Source organism: Rhinoraja longicauda, chromosome 33 (genome assembly GCF_053455715.1).
Source record: "Rhinoraja longicauda isolate Sanriku21f chromosome 33, sRhiLon1.1, whole genome shotgun sequence".
Classification (NCBI taxonomy): domain Eukaryota; kingdom Metazoa; phylum Chordata; class Chondrichthyes; order Rajiformes; family Arhynchobatidae; genus Rhinoraja; species Rhinoraja longicauda.
The window spans coordinates 27,164,208-27,182,712 of record NC_135985.1 but is presented as its reverse complement, the minus strand read 5'-3'; the positions used below and the strand labels follow the sequence as shown (position 1 = coordinate 27,182,712).

Sequence of the window (18,505 nt, the reverse complement as noted above, 5' to 3'; positions counted from 1 at the left end):
GGTGGCTCTAGAAATAGTGGACGCATTGGAGATCATTTTTCAATGTTCTATAGATTCAGGATCAGTTCCTGTGGATTGGAGGATAGCAAATGTTATCCCACTTTTTAAGAAAGGAGGGAGAGAGAAAACGGGTAATTATAGACCAGTTAGTCTGACATCAGTGGTGGGGAAGATGCTGGAGTCAATTATAAAAGACGAAATTGCTGAGCATTTGGATAGCAGTAACAGGATCATTCCGAGTCAGCATGGATTTACGAAGGGGAAATCATGCTTGACAAATCTACTGGAATTTTTTGAGGATGTAACTAGGAAAATTGACAGGGGAGAGTCAGTGTACCTCGATTTTCAGAAAGCCTTCGACAAGGTCCCACATAGGAGATTAGTGGGCAAAATTAGGGCACATGGTATTGGGGGTAGGGTACTGACATGGATAGAAAATTGGTTGACAGATAGAAAGCAAAGAGTGGGGATAAATGTGTCCCTTTCGGAATGGGAGACAGTGACCAGTGGGGTACCGCAAGGTTCGGTGCTGGGACCCCAGCTATTTACGATATACATTAATGACTTAGACGAAGGGATTAAAAGTACCATTAGCAAATTTGCAGATGATACTAAGCTGGGGGGTAGTGTGAATTGTGAGGAAGATGCAATAAGGCTGCAGGGTGACTTGGACAGGTTGTGTGAGTGGGCGGATACATGGCAGATGCAGTTTAATGTAGATAAGTGTGAGGTTATTCACTTTGGAAGTAAGAATAGAAAGGCAGATTATTATCTGAATGGTGTCAAGTTAGGAGGAGGGGGAGTTCAACGAGATCTGGGTGTCCTAGTGCATCAGTCAATGAAAGGAAGCATGCAGGTACAGCAGGCAGTGAAGAAAGCCAATGGAATGTTGGCCTTCATAACAAGAGGAGTTGAGTATAGGAGCAAAGAGGTCCTTCTACAGTTGTACCGGGCCCTGGTGAGACCGCACCTGGAGTACTGTGTGCAGTTTTGGTCTCCAAATTTGAGGAAGGATATTCTTGCTATGGAGGGCGTGCAGCGTAGGTTCACTAGGTTAATTCCCGGAATGGCGGGACTGTCGTATGTTGTAAGGCTGGAGCGATTGGGCTTGTATACACTGGAATTTAGAAGGATGAGGGGGGATCTTATTGAAACATATAAGATAATTAGGGGATTGGACACATTAGAGGCAGGAAACATGTTCCCAATGTTGGGGGAGTCCAGAACAAGGGGCCACAGTTTAAGAATAAGGGGTAGGCCATTTAGAACGGAGATGAGGAAGAACTTTTTCAGTCAGAGAGTGGTGAAGGTGTGGAATTCTCTGCCTCAGAAGGCAGTGGAGGCCAGTTCGTTGGATGCTTTCAAGAGAGAGCTGGATAGAGCTCTTAAGGATAGCGGAGTGAGGGGGTATGGGGAGAAGGCAGGAACGGGGTACTGATTGAGAGTGATCAGCCATGATCGCATTGAATGGCGGTGCTGGCTCGAAGGGCTGAATGGCCTACTCCTGCACCTATTGTCTATTGTCTATTGTTCCATAGATCCACCAGGTTTCTACGAAATCTTTCCCCCTTCTGCTTAAACCTATGTCCTCTGGTTCTCGATTTCCTGATTCGGGGCAAGAGACTCTGTGGGTCTACTCGATCTATTCCTCTCATGATTTTATATATATGTGAATACTTTGTCAGAAGCTGCACTCCAGAACTGTAGCAATGACGTGTCATTACCTTAACATGAACAGCACTTTCACTTGAACAGTATTCCCATCCATTAGCTTATCTTGTAGGAAGGAACTGCAGATGCTGTTTTAAACCGAAGATAGATACAAAAAGCTGGGGTAGCTCAGTAGGAGAGGTAGCATGTCTGGAGAGAAGGAATGGGTGATGTTTTGGGTCCTTCTGCCCTGCTGAGTTACTCCAGCTTTTTGTGTCTATCATTGGCTTATCTTGTTCTTCTGAGTGCAGGAGGTAGTGGGAGAGGAAAAGTTGTGAAGAAACACTGAAGTTATGTTGTACCTCTCCTGAAGCAGGTGAATGTTTAAGCACATCGATTTTGATTAACTAGACGGCTTTGTTCCAGATGGTGTCACACATTTGTGGCATTCTTGCAGCTTTGCACAGGCAGGCACGTGGAGTTTGTGTTATCGCAGTCCTTGTAGGTGGTGGATAGGCTTTGGGAAGTCTAAGTAAGTCTCAGATGTAGACAGCCAGTCTCTGTTCCATGTTGGTGGCATTGGTGGTCTCTCTAGTTATCTGGACAGTGTTAGTATTGGCAATGCAAGTATTGAATTAATTACAGTCTGTTTTGCTGGAGATAGTCGCAGTCTGCCTCCTGCCATTTATCAGCCCCACACCAGATGTGACTTGGGTCTAGCTGATAGTGGGCACACTCTATTCCATTGTCTGAAGATTAGCGAATGGATCTGAACTCAGTATTCACTGACCTTACAGTGGAGGCAAGATTATTGAAGGGCACCTCTAGCTACGTCAATGCAGCTGCCCTTGTCACCTATGTAACAAACTGGGAGGTGAAAGTGATTAACCTGCAACACCCACAACTTCCTTCTTCCAGTTAAACATGACTCCAGTCTCTCGAGCACATCCACGTTGGCCTCAGATTTTTCAAAGAGTTCGTGCAAAAGTCATCAAAAGCAACACTGTTGTTAAAAACAATTAATTTCATCTCAGATCTTGCCTGATTAAAACTGCAATACATTGGGACTGACTGGTTTTCTGCATCAGTAACCAGGTTGTTGGGAACATAGGCTCCCCCTTTCATTGTCTGCTGAAAGGCATCAGTTGACTTGCTCTGTTTGTTGATTACCAGTTTGCCAGGGTGGAATTCTCTGCCACAGAAGGCAGTGGAGGCCAATTCACTGGATGTTTTCAAGAGAGAGAGCTCTTAGTGCTAAAGGAATCAAGGGATATGGGGGAAAAGCAGGAACGGGATAGTGATTTTAGATGATCAGCCACAATTATATTGAATGGCTCGAAGGGCTGAATGGCCTACTCCTGTACCTATTTTTCTATGTTTCTCTGACACCAGTTGCTCTCTTTGCGGATGTGGATTGCGGATGGAAAGGGTGCAGAGGAGGTTTACCAGAATGATGTCTGATTAGTGGCTATTAGCTACAGGGATAGGTTAGACGGACTTGGATTGTTTTCTGTGGAACACCGGAGATTACATGGAGTCCAGGTAGAAGTTTATTAATTTATAGAGGCTTAGATAGGGTACCCAGGCAGAATCTTTTTCCCAGAATGTAAAAATCAAATACTAGAGAGCAAAGCTTTAAGGTGAATGAGGTAAAGTTTAAAGGAGATGTGCGGGGATGCTTGGAACCCGCTGTGGTGTTTGACACGGATACATTAGTGTCTTTGTTGGATATCCATGTGGATATGCAGAGAATGGAGGGATATGGATTATGTGAGATGCGAGATGGAGATGCGACCTTTACCGTGTTGTGTCTCCGTTCGTGCTACGGCCTAACACCGTGGAGTCGGCGGCCTCCAGCTGGGATCGACCTTGAAGACTCCGGTCGCAGGGCCTGGACTTACCATCTCGGAGGCTTCGGCCGTGGGCCCTGCAGACCGCAACATCGGGAGTTTGCAGGTCCCTGGCTGGCGACCGGCTTTCGGGAGCTCCAGCCGTAGCAGCTTTGACCGCCCCGAAGCGCGAGGTTTGATTGACCCGCTCGCAGGCCCTTCATCGCCCTGCGTGGCCTGGCCGCGGCACTTTCCATCGCCCGGTGGGGGCTCAGGACCTTCATCGGCCTGCTCAGCTCGGCCCTGGGACTTTCCATCGCCCGGTGGGGGCTTCAAAAGTCGGGAGCCTCGATCACCTCGTGGCACCACGGGAGAAGAATGAGGAGGAGATAAGACTTTTCTTTGCCTTCCATCACAGTGAGGGTGTGCCTGGAGCAATCACTGTGATGGCTGTTTGTGTTAAAAATTGTAATTGTGTGTCTTGTGTTCTTTATTGTCTACTGCTGGACCCTGACGTGAGAGGACGCTGACGCTGTTTGTTTGCCGCTTCTCCGTCAGGATAGTTTGTCTGTTTGATTTTATGTCTTGACTGTTTTTGTAAAGCGTCTTTGAGCATTTGGAAAAACGCTATAAAAAATAAATTTTTATTATTATTATTATTATTATTATTATTATGTGCAGGTAGATGAGTGATGGTCTTGGCATTATATTCGGCTCAGACGTTGTGGGCTGAAGGGTCTGTTCTTGAATGAATGAATGAATGAATGAGTGAATGAATGAATGAATGAATGAATGATGAATGAGTGAATGAATGAATGAATGAATGAATGAATGAATGAGTGAATGAATGAATGAATGAATGAATGAATGAATGAATGAATGAATGAATGAATGAATGAGTGAATGAATGAATGAATGAATGTTTATTGGCAAAGTATGTGCATATGCAAGGAATGTGCCTTAGTGCTCCGCTCACAAATGACAACGCATATAGTTAACAATTAAGAATAAAGCATAACACATCAATACAATAAGGATACAACATTCCGGTCTAAACATGTGGGTGAAAATAAACCAGAGCAAAAGAGAGACGACAGACTTTGGTTATTGAGTAGAACTACTACTCGTGGAAAAAAGCTGTTTTTATGTCTGGCTGTGGCTGCTTTGACAGTCCGGAGTCGCCTTCCAGAGGGAAGTGCTTCAAAGAGTTTGAAGCACTTCCCTCTGTACTGTTCTGTATTCTATGTTCTATTTCTGTGTTTTCTTTTTAATTACTATGCTTTTGTGACTGTGCATAACTTTGATTTTAGGGCTAAAATCTTTGAAGATATTCAGCGTTTAGTCAGCTCTGGAGATGTCCTGAACAGGGTCATATTGGACATTGAAAGGTTGGTTGGTCTGTTTTACATCCTCTGTCTGATGCTTCACTCTAATCCCAAACTGCAGAGAATTGCTTCTCAAATGTAGCTGGAGTTGGCGAGGAGAGGCATCTTACAACGCGCTCCATTAGGTGAAACAAATGGGCCGATGGATCACTGGCCAATGAAGTGAGCTGAGCTGAAATAAGCCCAATTTTTCAAATTCATGGTCCATTTGAATAATTTAATGAGATTTATTAATATCCTTTTGCCTATGTTACCTTGACCCCAACACCAAAAATGAATCTAGACATAAAGTGCTGGACTAACTCAGTGGGTCAGGCAGCCTCTCTGGAGAAAAGGAATACGTGAAGTTTTGGGTCAGAACCTTGCACTCAAATTGAGGGAAACAGCACTTCATATTTTGCTTGGACAATTTACAGCCCAGCGGTATGAATGAGGGTTTCTTTAATTTCAAGTAACTCCTACATTCCATCCCCTATCATCTCTCCTCCCCTCCCCCACCCGTCGCCCTTCCATCTCTCCTCCCCTCCCCTCCCCCACCCCAGTCACCCTACCATCTCCCCTCCCCTCCCCCACCCCAGTCACCCTACCATCTCTCCTCCCCTCCCCTCCCCCACCCCAGTCACCCTACCATCTCTCCTCCCCTCCCCTCCCCCACCCCAGTCACCCTACCATCTCTCCTCCCCTCCCCCACCCCAGTCACCCTTCCATCTCTCCTCCCCTCCCCTCCCCCACCCCAGTCACCCTACCATCTCCCCTCCCCCACCCCAGTCACCCTACCATCTCTCCTCCCCTCCCCTCCCCCACCCCAGTCACCCTGCCATCTCTCCTCCCCTCCCCTCCCCCACCCCAGTCACCCTACCATCTCTCCTCCCCTCCCCCACCCCAGTCACCCTGCCATCTCTCCTCCCCTCCCCTCCCCCACCCCAGTCACCCTACCATCTCTCCTCCCCTCCCCCACCCCAGTCACCCTACCATCTCTCCTCCCCTCCCCTCCCCCACCCCAGTCACCCTGCCATCTCTCCTCCCCTCCCCTCCCCCACCCCAGTCACCCTACCATCTCTCCTCCCCTCCCCCACCCCAGTCACCCTTCCATCTCTCCTCCCCTCCCCCACCCCAGTCACCCTGCCATCTCTCCTCCCCTCCCCCACCCCAGTGGCCCTACCAGTTCCACTGGTTGCATCCTTACCTCCATCTTGTTATCACATCTTCCCCAGCCAACAATGGGCCATTATGGGTTCCACCCTTCCTGCCACCCCTGATTTGGATCTGGCCTTTTCCTGCCTCCAGTTTATTCCACCCACCCCCCACTGCACCTGCTCCCCCTCCCCCTCCCCCTCACCCATCGGCACTTTCAGTCAGAAGAAAGAATCTGAACCTTAAACATCACCCATTCCTTTTGTCCAGAGATGCTGCCTGACCTGCTGAGTTACACCATCTGCAGTTCCTACACTCTACAATGGCATATTCTCCTTGAGGTTCTTGGCGACACAAACTAACTTCCCTTCATCACTGAATCTTCAGTAGGCAATGGATACCAAGGCAGATGCCAAAGCATTCTGCAAAGTGGTTAGCTGTTTAAATTGATGACTTAGAAACATAACTAAGCAGCACCCATTATATTTGGGTGGTGAGTTGTGGCTAAACGTCAAACATGGCCACCGGCAACATTTCACCATTATGACCATTCTGTTCAATTCAATGATTCAACGATACATCATTGTCACAGGTACCTAGGTACAGTGAAATGCTTGGTTTTGCAGACAACCGGTAAAATCATATAGCTGACCTCACCTAAGCAGTACACAAGTGTCACTACGTTTCTGTTTAGTTTAGTTTAGAGATATAGTGCGGAAACAGGCCCTTCGGCCCACCGAGTCTGTGCCAGCGATCCCCGCACACTAACACTATCCTACACACTAGAGACGATTTACAATTTCACCAAATCAATTAGCCGACAAACCTGTACATGCTTGGGGTGTGGGAGGAAACCGAAAATCCTGGATAAAACCTACGCAGGTCATGGAGAGAATGTACAAACTCTGTACAGACAGCACCCATAGTCAGGATCAAACTTTGGTCTCTGGTGCTGTTAGGCAGCAACTCTACCGCCACCGTGCCACCTTTTGTCATTTCTGACGTCAACAAAGTTACAAAGCTACATGTCATTTTGAAAAGCTAAAGATCTGTGTGCAGAACCCGTGCTCGTAGTTAGTGCCCCCTTGCGTGGACAATACCTTAAACCCCTCATTACTTTTTGCACAGATAGAATTTGGGCTTAAAATTTAGCTCCAAATATTGGTTTTACACAGAGCCTTTAAAGCACAAGTTAGGTGGTGCAATGAGATGTGATGGTGGAATCTGTGGATTTCTTAGTTGCTTTCAAATAACTTTCTTGACAATATTTGCTGTTCTTTTTCTGCCAGTCCCAGCCCTTCATTGGTCACGTCAGGAGATGAATCTTCCCTGAAATTCTTTTCAAACTTTGAGTCAGGAAATCTTCGAAAAGCTATTCAAATTCGCAAGTAAGTGTAAAAAGTGTACAGTTCAATCTGATCCACATTCTGCATGGACTCTGTGATACTTCAAAAGAAAGAATGCAGATGAACACTTGCAATGCGAAGGGTCAGAGGAGCAAGACCAAGTGCCAAGTGCTGGTGACTGGGATGAATGTAGGTTGGTACTTCATGACCAGTGTGGGCATGATGGGACAAAGGGTGATGCTTCTATGCTTCTCATTACATGCTTCTATGTAATGTAAAATCCCTACATGCCCTAAGTAAGATCAATTAATTTAACCTAGCCCAGGAAAGGAAACTGCAACATTCTGGCTTAACTGATTTACTTTGTTACATATTGGAGTACAAAATGTAATTTACCATCATCTTGCTTCATCTAAAAATATGAATCCTCAGAAGATGTCTGTGTATATTCAGCGAGAGTTTTCTCAGACCTTTTGGACCAATTTGTACAATTAGCAATGTGTCCATGGCCAGGAAATCTACACTAATGACGTTGATCAGGGACCAGGTTTCTCCTGCACAATGCAGATATCTCCCTACTTTTCTATGAGTAAGTTGTGTTGGAAGGAACTGCAAATGCCAGTTTACACCGAAGATAGACACAAAATGCTGGAGTAACTCAGTGGGTTAGGCAGCATCTCTGGAGAAAAAAGAATAGGTGACATTTCAGACCATCTGAAGAAGGGTCTCGACCCAAAATGTCACTTATTCCTTTTCTCCAGAGATGCTGCCTGACCCACTTTGTTACTCCAGCATTTTGTGTCTATCTTCAATTCATGAGTTCCTTTCTGTCCTCCTAAGAGGATAGATAATGCCTTATCTCAGTATCTTACCTGCAACACAGGAGGGTCACAGTGCAAAGGGACTTGTGAGGGACTTGTGACCCTCCAGAGGAGCATGGGAGTACTGCACTGCCAGGTACTCTGAGTTCCAGGTAAGATACTTACATTTTTAACTCAAGAGTGCTTCCCTTAGTGACACGACTGGAATGAAGTCTCATGTTGCCACCATAATGTTATGTGGAAGAATGTTATGACAATCTAACAGTGACTGCAGCCACTTTCAGACATGTCACTATTGATCTTTGCTTCATCTTTAAATTAAACATCAGAATTGCAGCCCTTGAGAGCTTTTACTCCATGCCGTTGGAATATGAATGACACGGAATACTCAGTCTCTGAAGAACTTCTTTGTTATAACTTATCAGTGGGGAAATTGATTTTGATTGAAGAGGCCAGACCAAACTCTTATCCCTCAAGGTTGATTTACAAGAAACAGAGATATTTGCGATGCAAAAGCAGGATCATTGTGTTCATGCCACCAAAATAATTCCACTTCCACCAAACTTTCCAGCTCAAAAAACAAAGTGCTGGAGGAACTCAGCGGGTCAGACAGCATCTCTGGAGAGAATGGACTGATGACATTTTGGGTCAGGACCCTTCTTCAGATGAGTCTAGGAGTCTGAAGAAGGATCCTGACCTGAACCATTATCTGCCTATTTCCCCTCCACAGACGCAGCCTGGCCTGCTGAGTTCCTCCAGCACATTGTTTTTGCTCAGGTTTTCAGCATCTGTAGTTCCTTGCATCCCCAATTTCTAACTCTCAGTTTGCAGGACATTCAGTAGGATCTCAAGTACTTGGGATCTGCTGATAAGTGATCTGAGATCCTGCCTCTTCCATTCCTTCAAGCAAGGAATTCCAGATCCCCAATCATTTTTCTCAATGGATAAATTCCCTTCTGACCTTTCTGCCAATTACATCCTGCATTATTCCAGCTTGGGTCATCTTTTGAGTGGCACAGTGGCGCAGCTGGTAGAACTGCTGACTTCACAGTGCCAGAGACCAGTGTTCAATTCTGACCTTGGATGCTGTCTGTATGGAATTTGCACTTTCTTTCCGTGACTGTTTCCTCCGGGTGCTCCGGTTTCCTCCCATATCCCAAAGACATGCATATTTGTAGATTATTTGCCTTCTGTAAGATTTCCACTCCTGTGCAGAGAGTGGGATAACATACAGCAAAAGTGGGATAACATAGAACTAGTGCGAACGGGTGATAAATAGTCAGCATGGACTTGATAGGCTGAAGGGCCTGTTTCCATGCTGTATCATTCCATCAATCAACTTTGTTCTTGAACGCATGAGAAATTTGGGAGGTGCCAAGATCAAGACTGCACATGGGAGCCCACTTCAAGCTGAGTGCCAGGACTGGATTAAAACCGATTACATTAAGTTTCCAATCATACTGAAATTTAAGTTATTTGAATTAGTTTTCAGGAAACAATAATCCTGTTTAATTTGTTACAGGTTTTATAATCTGCTGTTGTGTTTCTTATAATGATATCAAATGACCAAATAAAACTGTTCCTCAGTTGTTTAGTGTCCGGGTTAGATTTATATTGTTGACCAGAAGTATTTTGGCTGTTCTTTAAATATCATTCATTCCTATTCCTGTCCAGGTATGAATATGATCTGGTAATGAATGCTGACATCAACACAACCCTTCAGCAGCAGTGGTTCTACTTTGAAATCAGCGGCATGAGAGCAGGCATCTCGTATCGATTCAACATTATTAACTGTGAGAAGACAAATAGTCAGTTCAACTACGGTAAGGAGTTGAGGACACAGTGAAATTCCAGGCACATTAGAGTAGACAGAATCCACTGTTTCACATGACATAGGCTATTTGTTGTAGCTTAAATTGCCAAACAGCCGAAGTACTACAAGGTTACAGACCATTGAGTTCCCAAACTCCAGCTTCAGTAGCTATCTGCTTCTGTTGATGTTTATTGGACTAGCGACCGGAGCCTGGAGCATGATTCCAGGTCAAATCTCATTGTTGCAACTGAGCAACTTAACATTCAAGTGATTCAACAAGTTTGGATAAAATGTCTTCATTCACTGATGAGAAATGAAACCTTTGGGTTGCTGTAAGAAGAAGGGTCTCGACCCAAAACATCACCCTTTCCTACTCTCCAGAGATGCTGCCTGTCCCGCTGAGTACTTCGGCTTTTTGTATCTATCTTTAAGAAAACTACATGCATTATTATCAGTTGCACCTTCAGTGCCTTGTGTCTTCACTTTACTAAACTGCCTCCAGGGAGGGAATCTGTTGTCATTACCTGGTATAGTGTCCAGATTCACCACTCTTATCTGTCCTCTGAAATGCCCCTGAAATCCTGCCATATTAAGCGGCAATAGGGAGAGGCAATCCATATCGATCTTCCTACAGGAAATAATTTAATCAAAGATATTGCGGTTTAGGTTACATTGAAGAAGGAGGCATTTTCTTGTGATGGATCTCTGACCTGAAACATTAACCGTTTCTTTCTCCACAGATGCTGCCTGACCTGCTGTGTGCTTTCAGTACATTCTGTTTTTATTGCAGAAGTTCATATTCATAATTTCTAGGAGCAGAATCAGGCCATTTGGCCCATCAAGTCATTCAGTCATGGCTGAGCTATCTTTCCCTCTCAACCCCATTCTCCTTCCTTCTCCCCATAACCCCTGACACCCGTACTAATCAAGAATCTGTCAATCCCTGCCTTAAAAATATCCACTGACGGCCTCCACAGCCATCTGTGACAGTGCATTCCACAGATTCGCAACCCTCTGACTAAAGAAATTCCCCCTCATTTCCTTTCTGAAGCTTTGTCCTTTCATACTAAGGCTATGGCCTCTGGTCCTCGAGTTTCCCACTAAGACCTGGGCATTTGGGACATCGGATCGCTGGCATGGACTGTGCAGGGTGTCCAGTATCCTGCTCGCTCCATCTCTCTCTCTTTCCCAACACGATGCAATTCACTGTCTTCAAACATTTATTCACTTCCATTTTGAAGGCTGCAGTTGAATCTGCACCCATAGGCAGTAGATCCTGGACATGTCTACTTGATGAGACTGACCACTGCCTCATTCACCTGTGGACCTTTCAACCTGTCTCCTGGGGGCTTTTAGCTGTTTGCCAATAGGAACAGTCTCTCCCTTCATTCTGCCTCAATAGACAATAGACAATAGGTGCAGGAGTAGGTAATTTGGCCCTTCGAGCCAGCACCACCATTCAATGTGATCATGGCTGATCATTCGCAATCAGTACCCCGTTCCTGCCTTCACTCCATACCCCCTGACTCCGCTATCCTTAAAAGCTCTATCTAGCTCTCTCTTGAATGCATTCAGTGAATTGGCCTCCACTGCCTTCTGAGGCAGAGAATTCCACAGATTTACAACTCTCTGACTGAAAAGGTTTTTCCTCATCTCCGTTCTAAATGGCCTACCCCTTATTCTTAAACTGTGGCCCCTGGTTCTGGACTCCCCCAACATTGGGAACATGTTTCCTGCCTCTAACGTGTCTAACCCCTTAATAATCTTATATATTTCGATAAGATCCCCTCTCATCCTTCTAAATTCCAGTGTATACAAGCCTAGTCGCTCCAGTCTTTCAACATACGACAGTCCCGCCATTCTGGGAATTAACCTAGTAAACCTCAATAGCAAGAATATCCTTCCTCAAATTTGTAGACCAAAACTGCACACAGTACTCCAGGTGCGGTCTCACTAGGGCCCTGTACAACTGCAGAAGGACCTCTTTGCTCCTATACTCATCTCCTCTTGTTATGAAGGCCAACATTCCATTGGCTTTCTTCACTGCCTGCTGTACCTGCACGCTTCCTTTCAGTGACTGATACACTAGGACACCCAGATCTCGTTGTACGTCCCCTTTTCCTAACTTGACACCATTTAGATAATACTCTGCCTTCCTATTCTTACCACCAAAGTGGATAACCTCATACTTATCCACATTAAACTGCATCTGCCATGCATCCGCCCACTCACACAACCTGTCCAAGTTACCCTGCATCTTCCTCACAGTTCACACTACCATCCAGCTTTGTATCATCTGCAAATTTGCTAATGGTACTTTTAATCCCTTCATCCAAATCATTAATGTATATTGTAAATAGCTGCGGTCCCAGCACCGAGCCTTGCGGTACCCCACTCGTCACTGCCTGCCATTCTGAAAGGGACCCATTTATCCCCACTCTTTGCTTTCTGTCTGTATGCCTATATATATATATATATATATATATATATATATGTGTGTGTGTGTGTGTGTGTGTATATATATATATATATATATATGTGTGTGTGTGTGTGTGTATATATATATATATATATGTACATTGATTAGCAGCTTGCTTGGGCAGATAATCCTTGACTCGAATTGAAAGTCTGCAGCTTTATACCTGAGACCTTATTTAGTTTGGCTTGAGGGACATGTCGTACACTGTTTATCTTCCCCGAAGCCTTCTTATTGTAGCTACACCATAATACTTTTATATTTTGATTCATGTGTTTGCAAGTATAATGCTTCCTCCGAATACAGTTCAGTATGAATTATTATGATAAATATTTATACACTGTAACACTAAGACACTTACACAACACAAGCACCTCTTTATAAATAAAACACGATGTGAATCTGTGTATGGCTTCTGACTGTTCACGATTCATATTTCACACTGAGTCAGGCAGCATGGCAGTTTCATAATTCAACAGCTTGAGGGGATTTTGCTGTGAAAATGAATTTATATTCATGTAATTCAACTGTTTGGACAATTCCACAGTTTAAATGTTGAACCACATTTAACATCGAATCATAGCACTTATGTTTTTAATGGGTCTCATAGATATTAGTGTTGATGACAATTAGTGTCATTGCCAATAGCAGCAGGAACTTCAAGATTCTTTGTAAAATAAGGTGGTTTCAGAACGAATATAATTTCAGAACAAGCCAGAGAGTTATCAACAAATGCATTGACTCACATGAAGTTGGAATTCTTAATACTGTGCTGACTTTCATGGAGATATCTGCAGAAGTGTTATCAGTGATTGGATTGGGTCTGCGCCAGGTTTTAACACAAATCGAAAATCTAATCCCACAGCACTTGTGCTTAGTTCTAGGTGTACGTGTTTCCCTCTGTCTTAAAGTCTGTCAGTGAGTTTCACACAAGTATACATAGAAATTCATGCCTCTTATCTCCTTATTTCACACCCCTTTGTCTCAGTTTCTTCTGTGGCCTTTATCCACCCATCTGCCAATCAACCTCCTCAGCTGTATCCACCTATCACATGCCAGGATTTGTCCCGCCCACACCTCTCCTCCAGCTTTCTTCCCTTTACTACAATCAGTCTGAAGAAAGGTCCCGGCCTGAAACATCAGCTGTCTATGCTCTCTGGAGATACTACTTGACCTGTTGATGTTTTCACAAAATCTGCCAGAGAATGGATCATGCAATTAAAAAAATACATTTGCTTATCCATGCGTCACATGCATTGCTGCCTAAACTTGCATTTGTTGTCTGTCTGTGACTCCCTAGGGGTGTCTTGGCTACCCATTTTGAAGGGCAATTAAAAAATAAGTTATTTTTGTGGGTCTGTGGTCACCTGGGCAAGGACTGGACATTTCCTTCTCCAAATGAGAGAACTACAGAGAAACAAAGTAGAATCCAAACATGTCTTCATATCAATAATACAGGTATTTGGGTCCCAGTCCAAGAGCTTAATTTATCAAACTAATGCACAGGTATTTTGGAGAAAGTACTATAAGTGATTGCAATTCTAGTTCTAAAAGAATAAACTTTATCTTAGTTTAGTTCAATTTAGTTTAGAGATACAGCAAGGAAACAGGCCTTACGGCCCACCAAGTCCGCACCGACCAGTGATCCCCCCACACTGACACTATCCTACACACACTAGGGACAATTTACTATTTTACCGAAGCCAATTACCTTTGGAATATGGGAGGGAACCAGAGCATCCGAAGAAAACCCACGTAGGTTACGGGGAAACTCCATACAGGCAGCACCTAGTCAGGATCAAAGCCGGGTCTCTGGCGCTGTCAGGCAGCAACTCTATCGTTGCACCACTGTGCCGCCCCTAAAGATAGACATTAACATTAATTGAGAAAATAATGATCTTGCTTTTATGTACTGAGCATTGTCTTTAAACTTCACCGTTAATGCAGAGTCACAGTGTGGGGTCTGAGACTCTACAGGGGCAACAGGGGCATAGAAACAGAGAAACATAGCAAATAGGTGCAGGAGTAGGCCAATCGACCCTTCAAGCCAGCATCGCCATTCAATATGGTCATGGATAATCATCCAAAATCAGTACCCTGTTCCTGCTTTCTCCACATATCCCTTGATTCCGTTAGCCCAAAGAGCTATATCTAACATCTAAGTAAGTGAAGATACCAGGAGCAAAGAGAGTATCTGAACATGCTCAGATTACGTTGAGCTAACCTTTTGATTAAGTAAGGAATCTAAATCTATCGGAGAAATTTAGAGGAATAAGAATGAATTGTCTCTTCATAGATGGAGTTATGTTGACAGGAAAACATAATTTTCTGTGCTTCCTTATTGCAGGGATGCAGCCAGTGTTGTATTCAGTCCACGAGGCATTATGTGGAAAGGCTCAGTGGGTCCGCGCAGGCACAGATATCTCCTATTACAGGTACGTTTTCCTCATTTGTTATCTGTTATTATGTTTGGGTTGGTAAGAACAACAGAAGCTCAGTGTCGCTATGTGTGATAGCTGGCCTGCTGAATATTGGGCGAATGGGATGAGAAAGGATGGTCTGGTCTTTATATTGACTTTTATCCCAACTCCAGCAGTGGTTTAAGAATGTAATTAAGGAGATGGGTTTAGTGGTATTGAATGTGTGATGTCACCACAGTGCTCACTCCCACTATGATCACTCTGTCAGCTCTGCCCACTCCTGTTATGATCACTGCCAACTGCCTACAGAAATGTAAGCACGGAAACAGATTATTTTAACTTATTCTTGCACCATTATGAGACCTAACCATTTAATCCAATTTCTCTGGCTTTTTTCCAGCTCATTACTAACAGCATATTTAATGGTCAGTACTGAGTAACACGTTCTTCTCCGAGATGCTGGCCCAGCGGTAGAGTTGCTGCCTTACAGCGCCAGGGACCCGGGTTCCACCCTGACTGCGGGTGCTGTCTGTATGGAGTTTGTACGTTCTCCCCGTGACTTGTGTGGGCTTTCTATGGGTGCCCCAGTTTCTTTCCACACTCCAAAGACATACAAGTTTTTGTAGGTTAATTGGCTTTGTAAAAATGGTAAAAATAGTCCCGTGTGTGTACGATAGTGTTAGTGTGCGGGGATCTCTGGTCGACGCAGACTCGGTGAGGTGAAAGGCCTATTTCGGTGCTATATCACTAAACTAAACTAAACTATGCTGGACTGGACAGGACTGGACCAGACCGGACCGGACCGGACCAGACTGGACTGGATGTCTTTCTGTAACTATTCCTTTACAATCTTGCATCTTCTGTCAGCATGACCTACAGTGACAGAACAACAGTCTGTGAGGGCTATCTATTCTAAGGTTACTGCAGTATCATTGAATTCCCAATGATTTACCGAGTCTAGTAGTGGTGTTTTAAAACTTTTATTCAAGCACAACGGTTATACGGCATCAGAACAAAGCATTAAAATACCTAAAAACTGAACTTAGCAGCCAGAAGCAGCGAGAGCAAGTATTGGCTGGAAGTGGGTGAGTCAGAGGGAAAGAAGATTTAAAAAGAGTGCCAAAGGCCCAGGTTCGAGTAATTTACAAAATAGCCCTAAAGTAGTTGATTAGGTAACAGATAAAGAAGTGCAGCTGTAGCAGAGCAGCCTTGTTGGGAGTGGCCTTGTTGAGGTGAAGTGCCTTGGTGAGTAAAGTGCGAGTCTTTGGTGAGGAGGCTGAGGCAAGGAGGCTACACTTGATTCGAAAGCTGTGATTTCTTTGTCCATTGAAGAAATGACAGGCAAGTTGGTACAGTGTGTTTCCTGCAGGATGTGGGAAGTCAGGGATATTTCTGGTGCTTCTAGAAACCGCACCTGCAGAAATTGTGTCCAGGTGCAGCTCCTGAATGAACGTGTTGGGGAACAGCAGCTGGATGACCCCAGGGCCATCCGGGAAAACGGGTTTCCTGGACAAGACCTACAGTGAGGTTGTCACACCAAGGATACAGGAAGAGCGAAGGTGGGTGACTGTGAGAAAGAGGAGTAAACATGGAGTGCAGGAGACCCCAGTGGCTGTACCTGCTGAAAACAGGTAACCCTCTTGGGAGCGGACGACACGACAAGATTGAGTGGTAGCCAGGGCAGTGATTCCAACCCTGGTGCTGAGGCTCAACGGGGAAGAGTGACATCAGGCACAGCCATAGTGGTGGGTGACTCCATCGTCAGAGGTGTGGATAGGAGATGACATCGTCAGAGGTGTGTTCAGAGGTGACATTATGGACGGTTTGTCTAGTGAGACTTCCGAATTTATTTCATTTCCGCCATTCCGATTTTGCCTCACATTTTTCTGCAAAACACATGCCCCGCCGCTCGCCCCGCCCCGCTGGCCCGGCCTCGCCGCTGTACTCGCCTCGTCTTGCCGCTGGCCCAGCCTCGCCACTGTACTCGCCTCGCAGCTGGTCTCGCCTCACCTCGCCGCTGGCCCAGCCTCGCCGCTAGCCTCGCCTCACCTCGCCGCTCGCCCGGCCTCGCCTTGTCGCTGGCCCAGCCTTGTCTCGCCTCTCGCCGCTGGCCCGGCCTCACCTCACCTCTCACCGCTGGGCTCACCATACCTTGCCTCGCCTCTTGCCCAGCCTCGCCTCGCTATGGAACGTGAGGCCCGTTGATGTTGAGAGGGAATGGGGGAGTGGGGCAGTGGAGTGGGAGGAGTGGGGGTGGGGGGTTGGAGGAAGGGAGGGGGAGAGTGGGGGTGGGAGGGGAGTGGGGGAGGAGGGGTGGGGGAGTGGATTTGTGGGGAAAGGGGGGTGGGGGGAGTGGGGGGGGGAGTAAGGGGGGGAGAGGGAGAGGGATGGGGGGAAGTAGGGTTGGGGGGACATGGACCGTTGTGATTTGCTGTTGAAGACCACTGGAGCAAGTATGTCTTCAATTAAATTAGGTATGTGCAGTTTTCTAAATGAAACTCTTTCTTCATAACTTAGTCATAATTTTATGACCATTGTTCTTTTATTCAATATCAAGAGAATTGGGATGTGTAAGGAAAAAGCAAAATAGATCAAAACAAAACAATTTTTTCTTTGTTGTAAAAAGTATTTCTGTTCAATAACCTTTCTATAATAGTAGAATTTTCTCATGATAGACCTGACATTGTACATGTAGTCCAAGAACTACAGACTGTTGGAAATAATAGTCGTTTTTCACACGTGAATGTAGCACAACACGTACGAGCATTTGGCGTGCATACTTTTTTTTAACTGAAAAGTTTCATTACGGCCATATTATGAATTTTGATGTAAAATTCTGAATTTTGGACATCAAAATTCTGAATTTGTAAAATCAAATGTTGGGAGGTCTGGTTGGTGGGTTAATTAACCAAAGAAGTTTTAAGGTTAGAGTCACCCATGAACACATTAAACGGTGGAGCAGGCATAACGGATAACATAGATAACTTTCACATGTTTATTCATCCTTTACTCTTTTTTAGATTCATTATTACTGTCACATGTAGTGCAAAAAGCATGCTACCCAAACCCCCCAGATCAGATATACCACAAACAGATACAATCAGTTCAAATTTAAGTACAATAGATTACAAAGGGGAAGATCAGAGGGACAATATAGTTCTCATCATTGTAGCACAGCAGTTCCTTCAACAGAAGTACATTGTCCACAATGGGGTAGAGATGAATTGAACAGTCCCCTAGCTTGTGGAAAGACAGATAACAGAGGGGAAGCTGTTCCTGAGTCTGGTGGTGCACACTTTCAAACTTTACTTCCTGCCAGACAGGAGCGGGGCGAAGAAGGAATGACCAGGGTGGGGCAAGTCTTTGATTATGTTCCCCTTTTCTGAAAAATGTCGCACTTTTTCCTGTACTTTTACTGGCTAGTTTGCCATACAGAATAAAAATCTTCAGTGTTTTGCCTGCTCCTCCTCTGATGTGTACTCTAACTGCTTCTGGAGTGTTTACCAGTCAGGTCATTCTCTCGTGTGGATCGAATGGCCAACAGGTTATTACAAGAGGGAGTGTCACTCACTGGAGCCTTTATCAAAAGAGTGCAGTGGTGGAGCTGGTGTACTTGCTGCCTCACAGTGGC

The 18,505-nt window shown here is 45.0% G+C and overlaps 1 protein-coding gene across 1 annotated transcript in view; it reads left to right on the top strand.

Annotated features, from left to right (window-relative positions):
* Positions 1-18,505, top strand: part of agbl1 (AGBL carboxypeptidase 1) — a 312,383-nt gene that overhangs the window by 80,018 nt on the left and 213,860 nt on the right. Inside the window, exons 12-15 of the mRNA XM_078427109.1 lie at positions 4,790-4,867; positions 7,294-7,386; positions 9,840-9,988; positions 14,802-14,889. Coding sequence (XP_078283235.1) covers positions 4,790-4,867; positions 7,294-7,386; positions 9,840-9,988; positions 14,802-14,889 — 408 coding nt within the window. The remainder of the gene's footprint in view (positions 1-4,789; positions 4,868-7,293; positions 7,387-9,839; positions 9,989-14,801; positions 14,890-18,505) is intronic.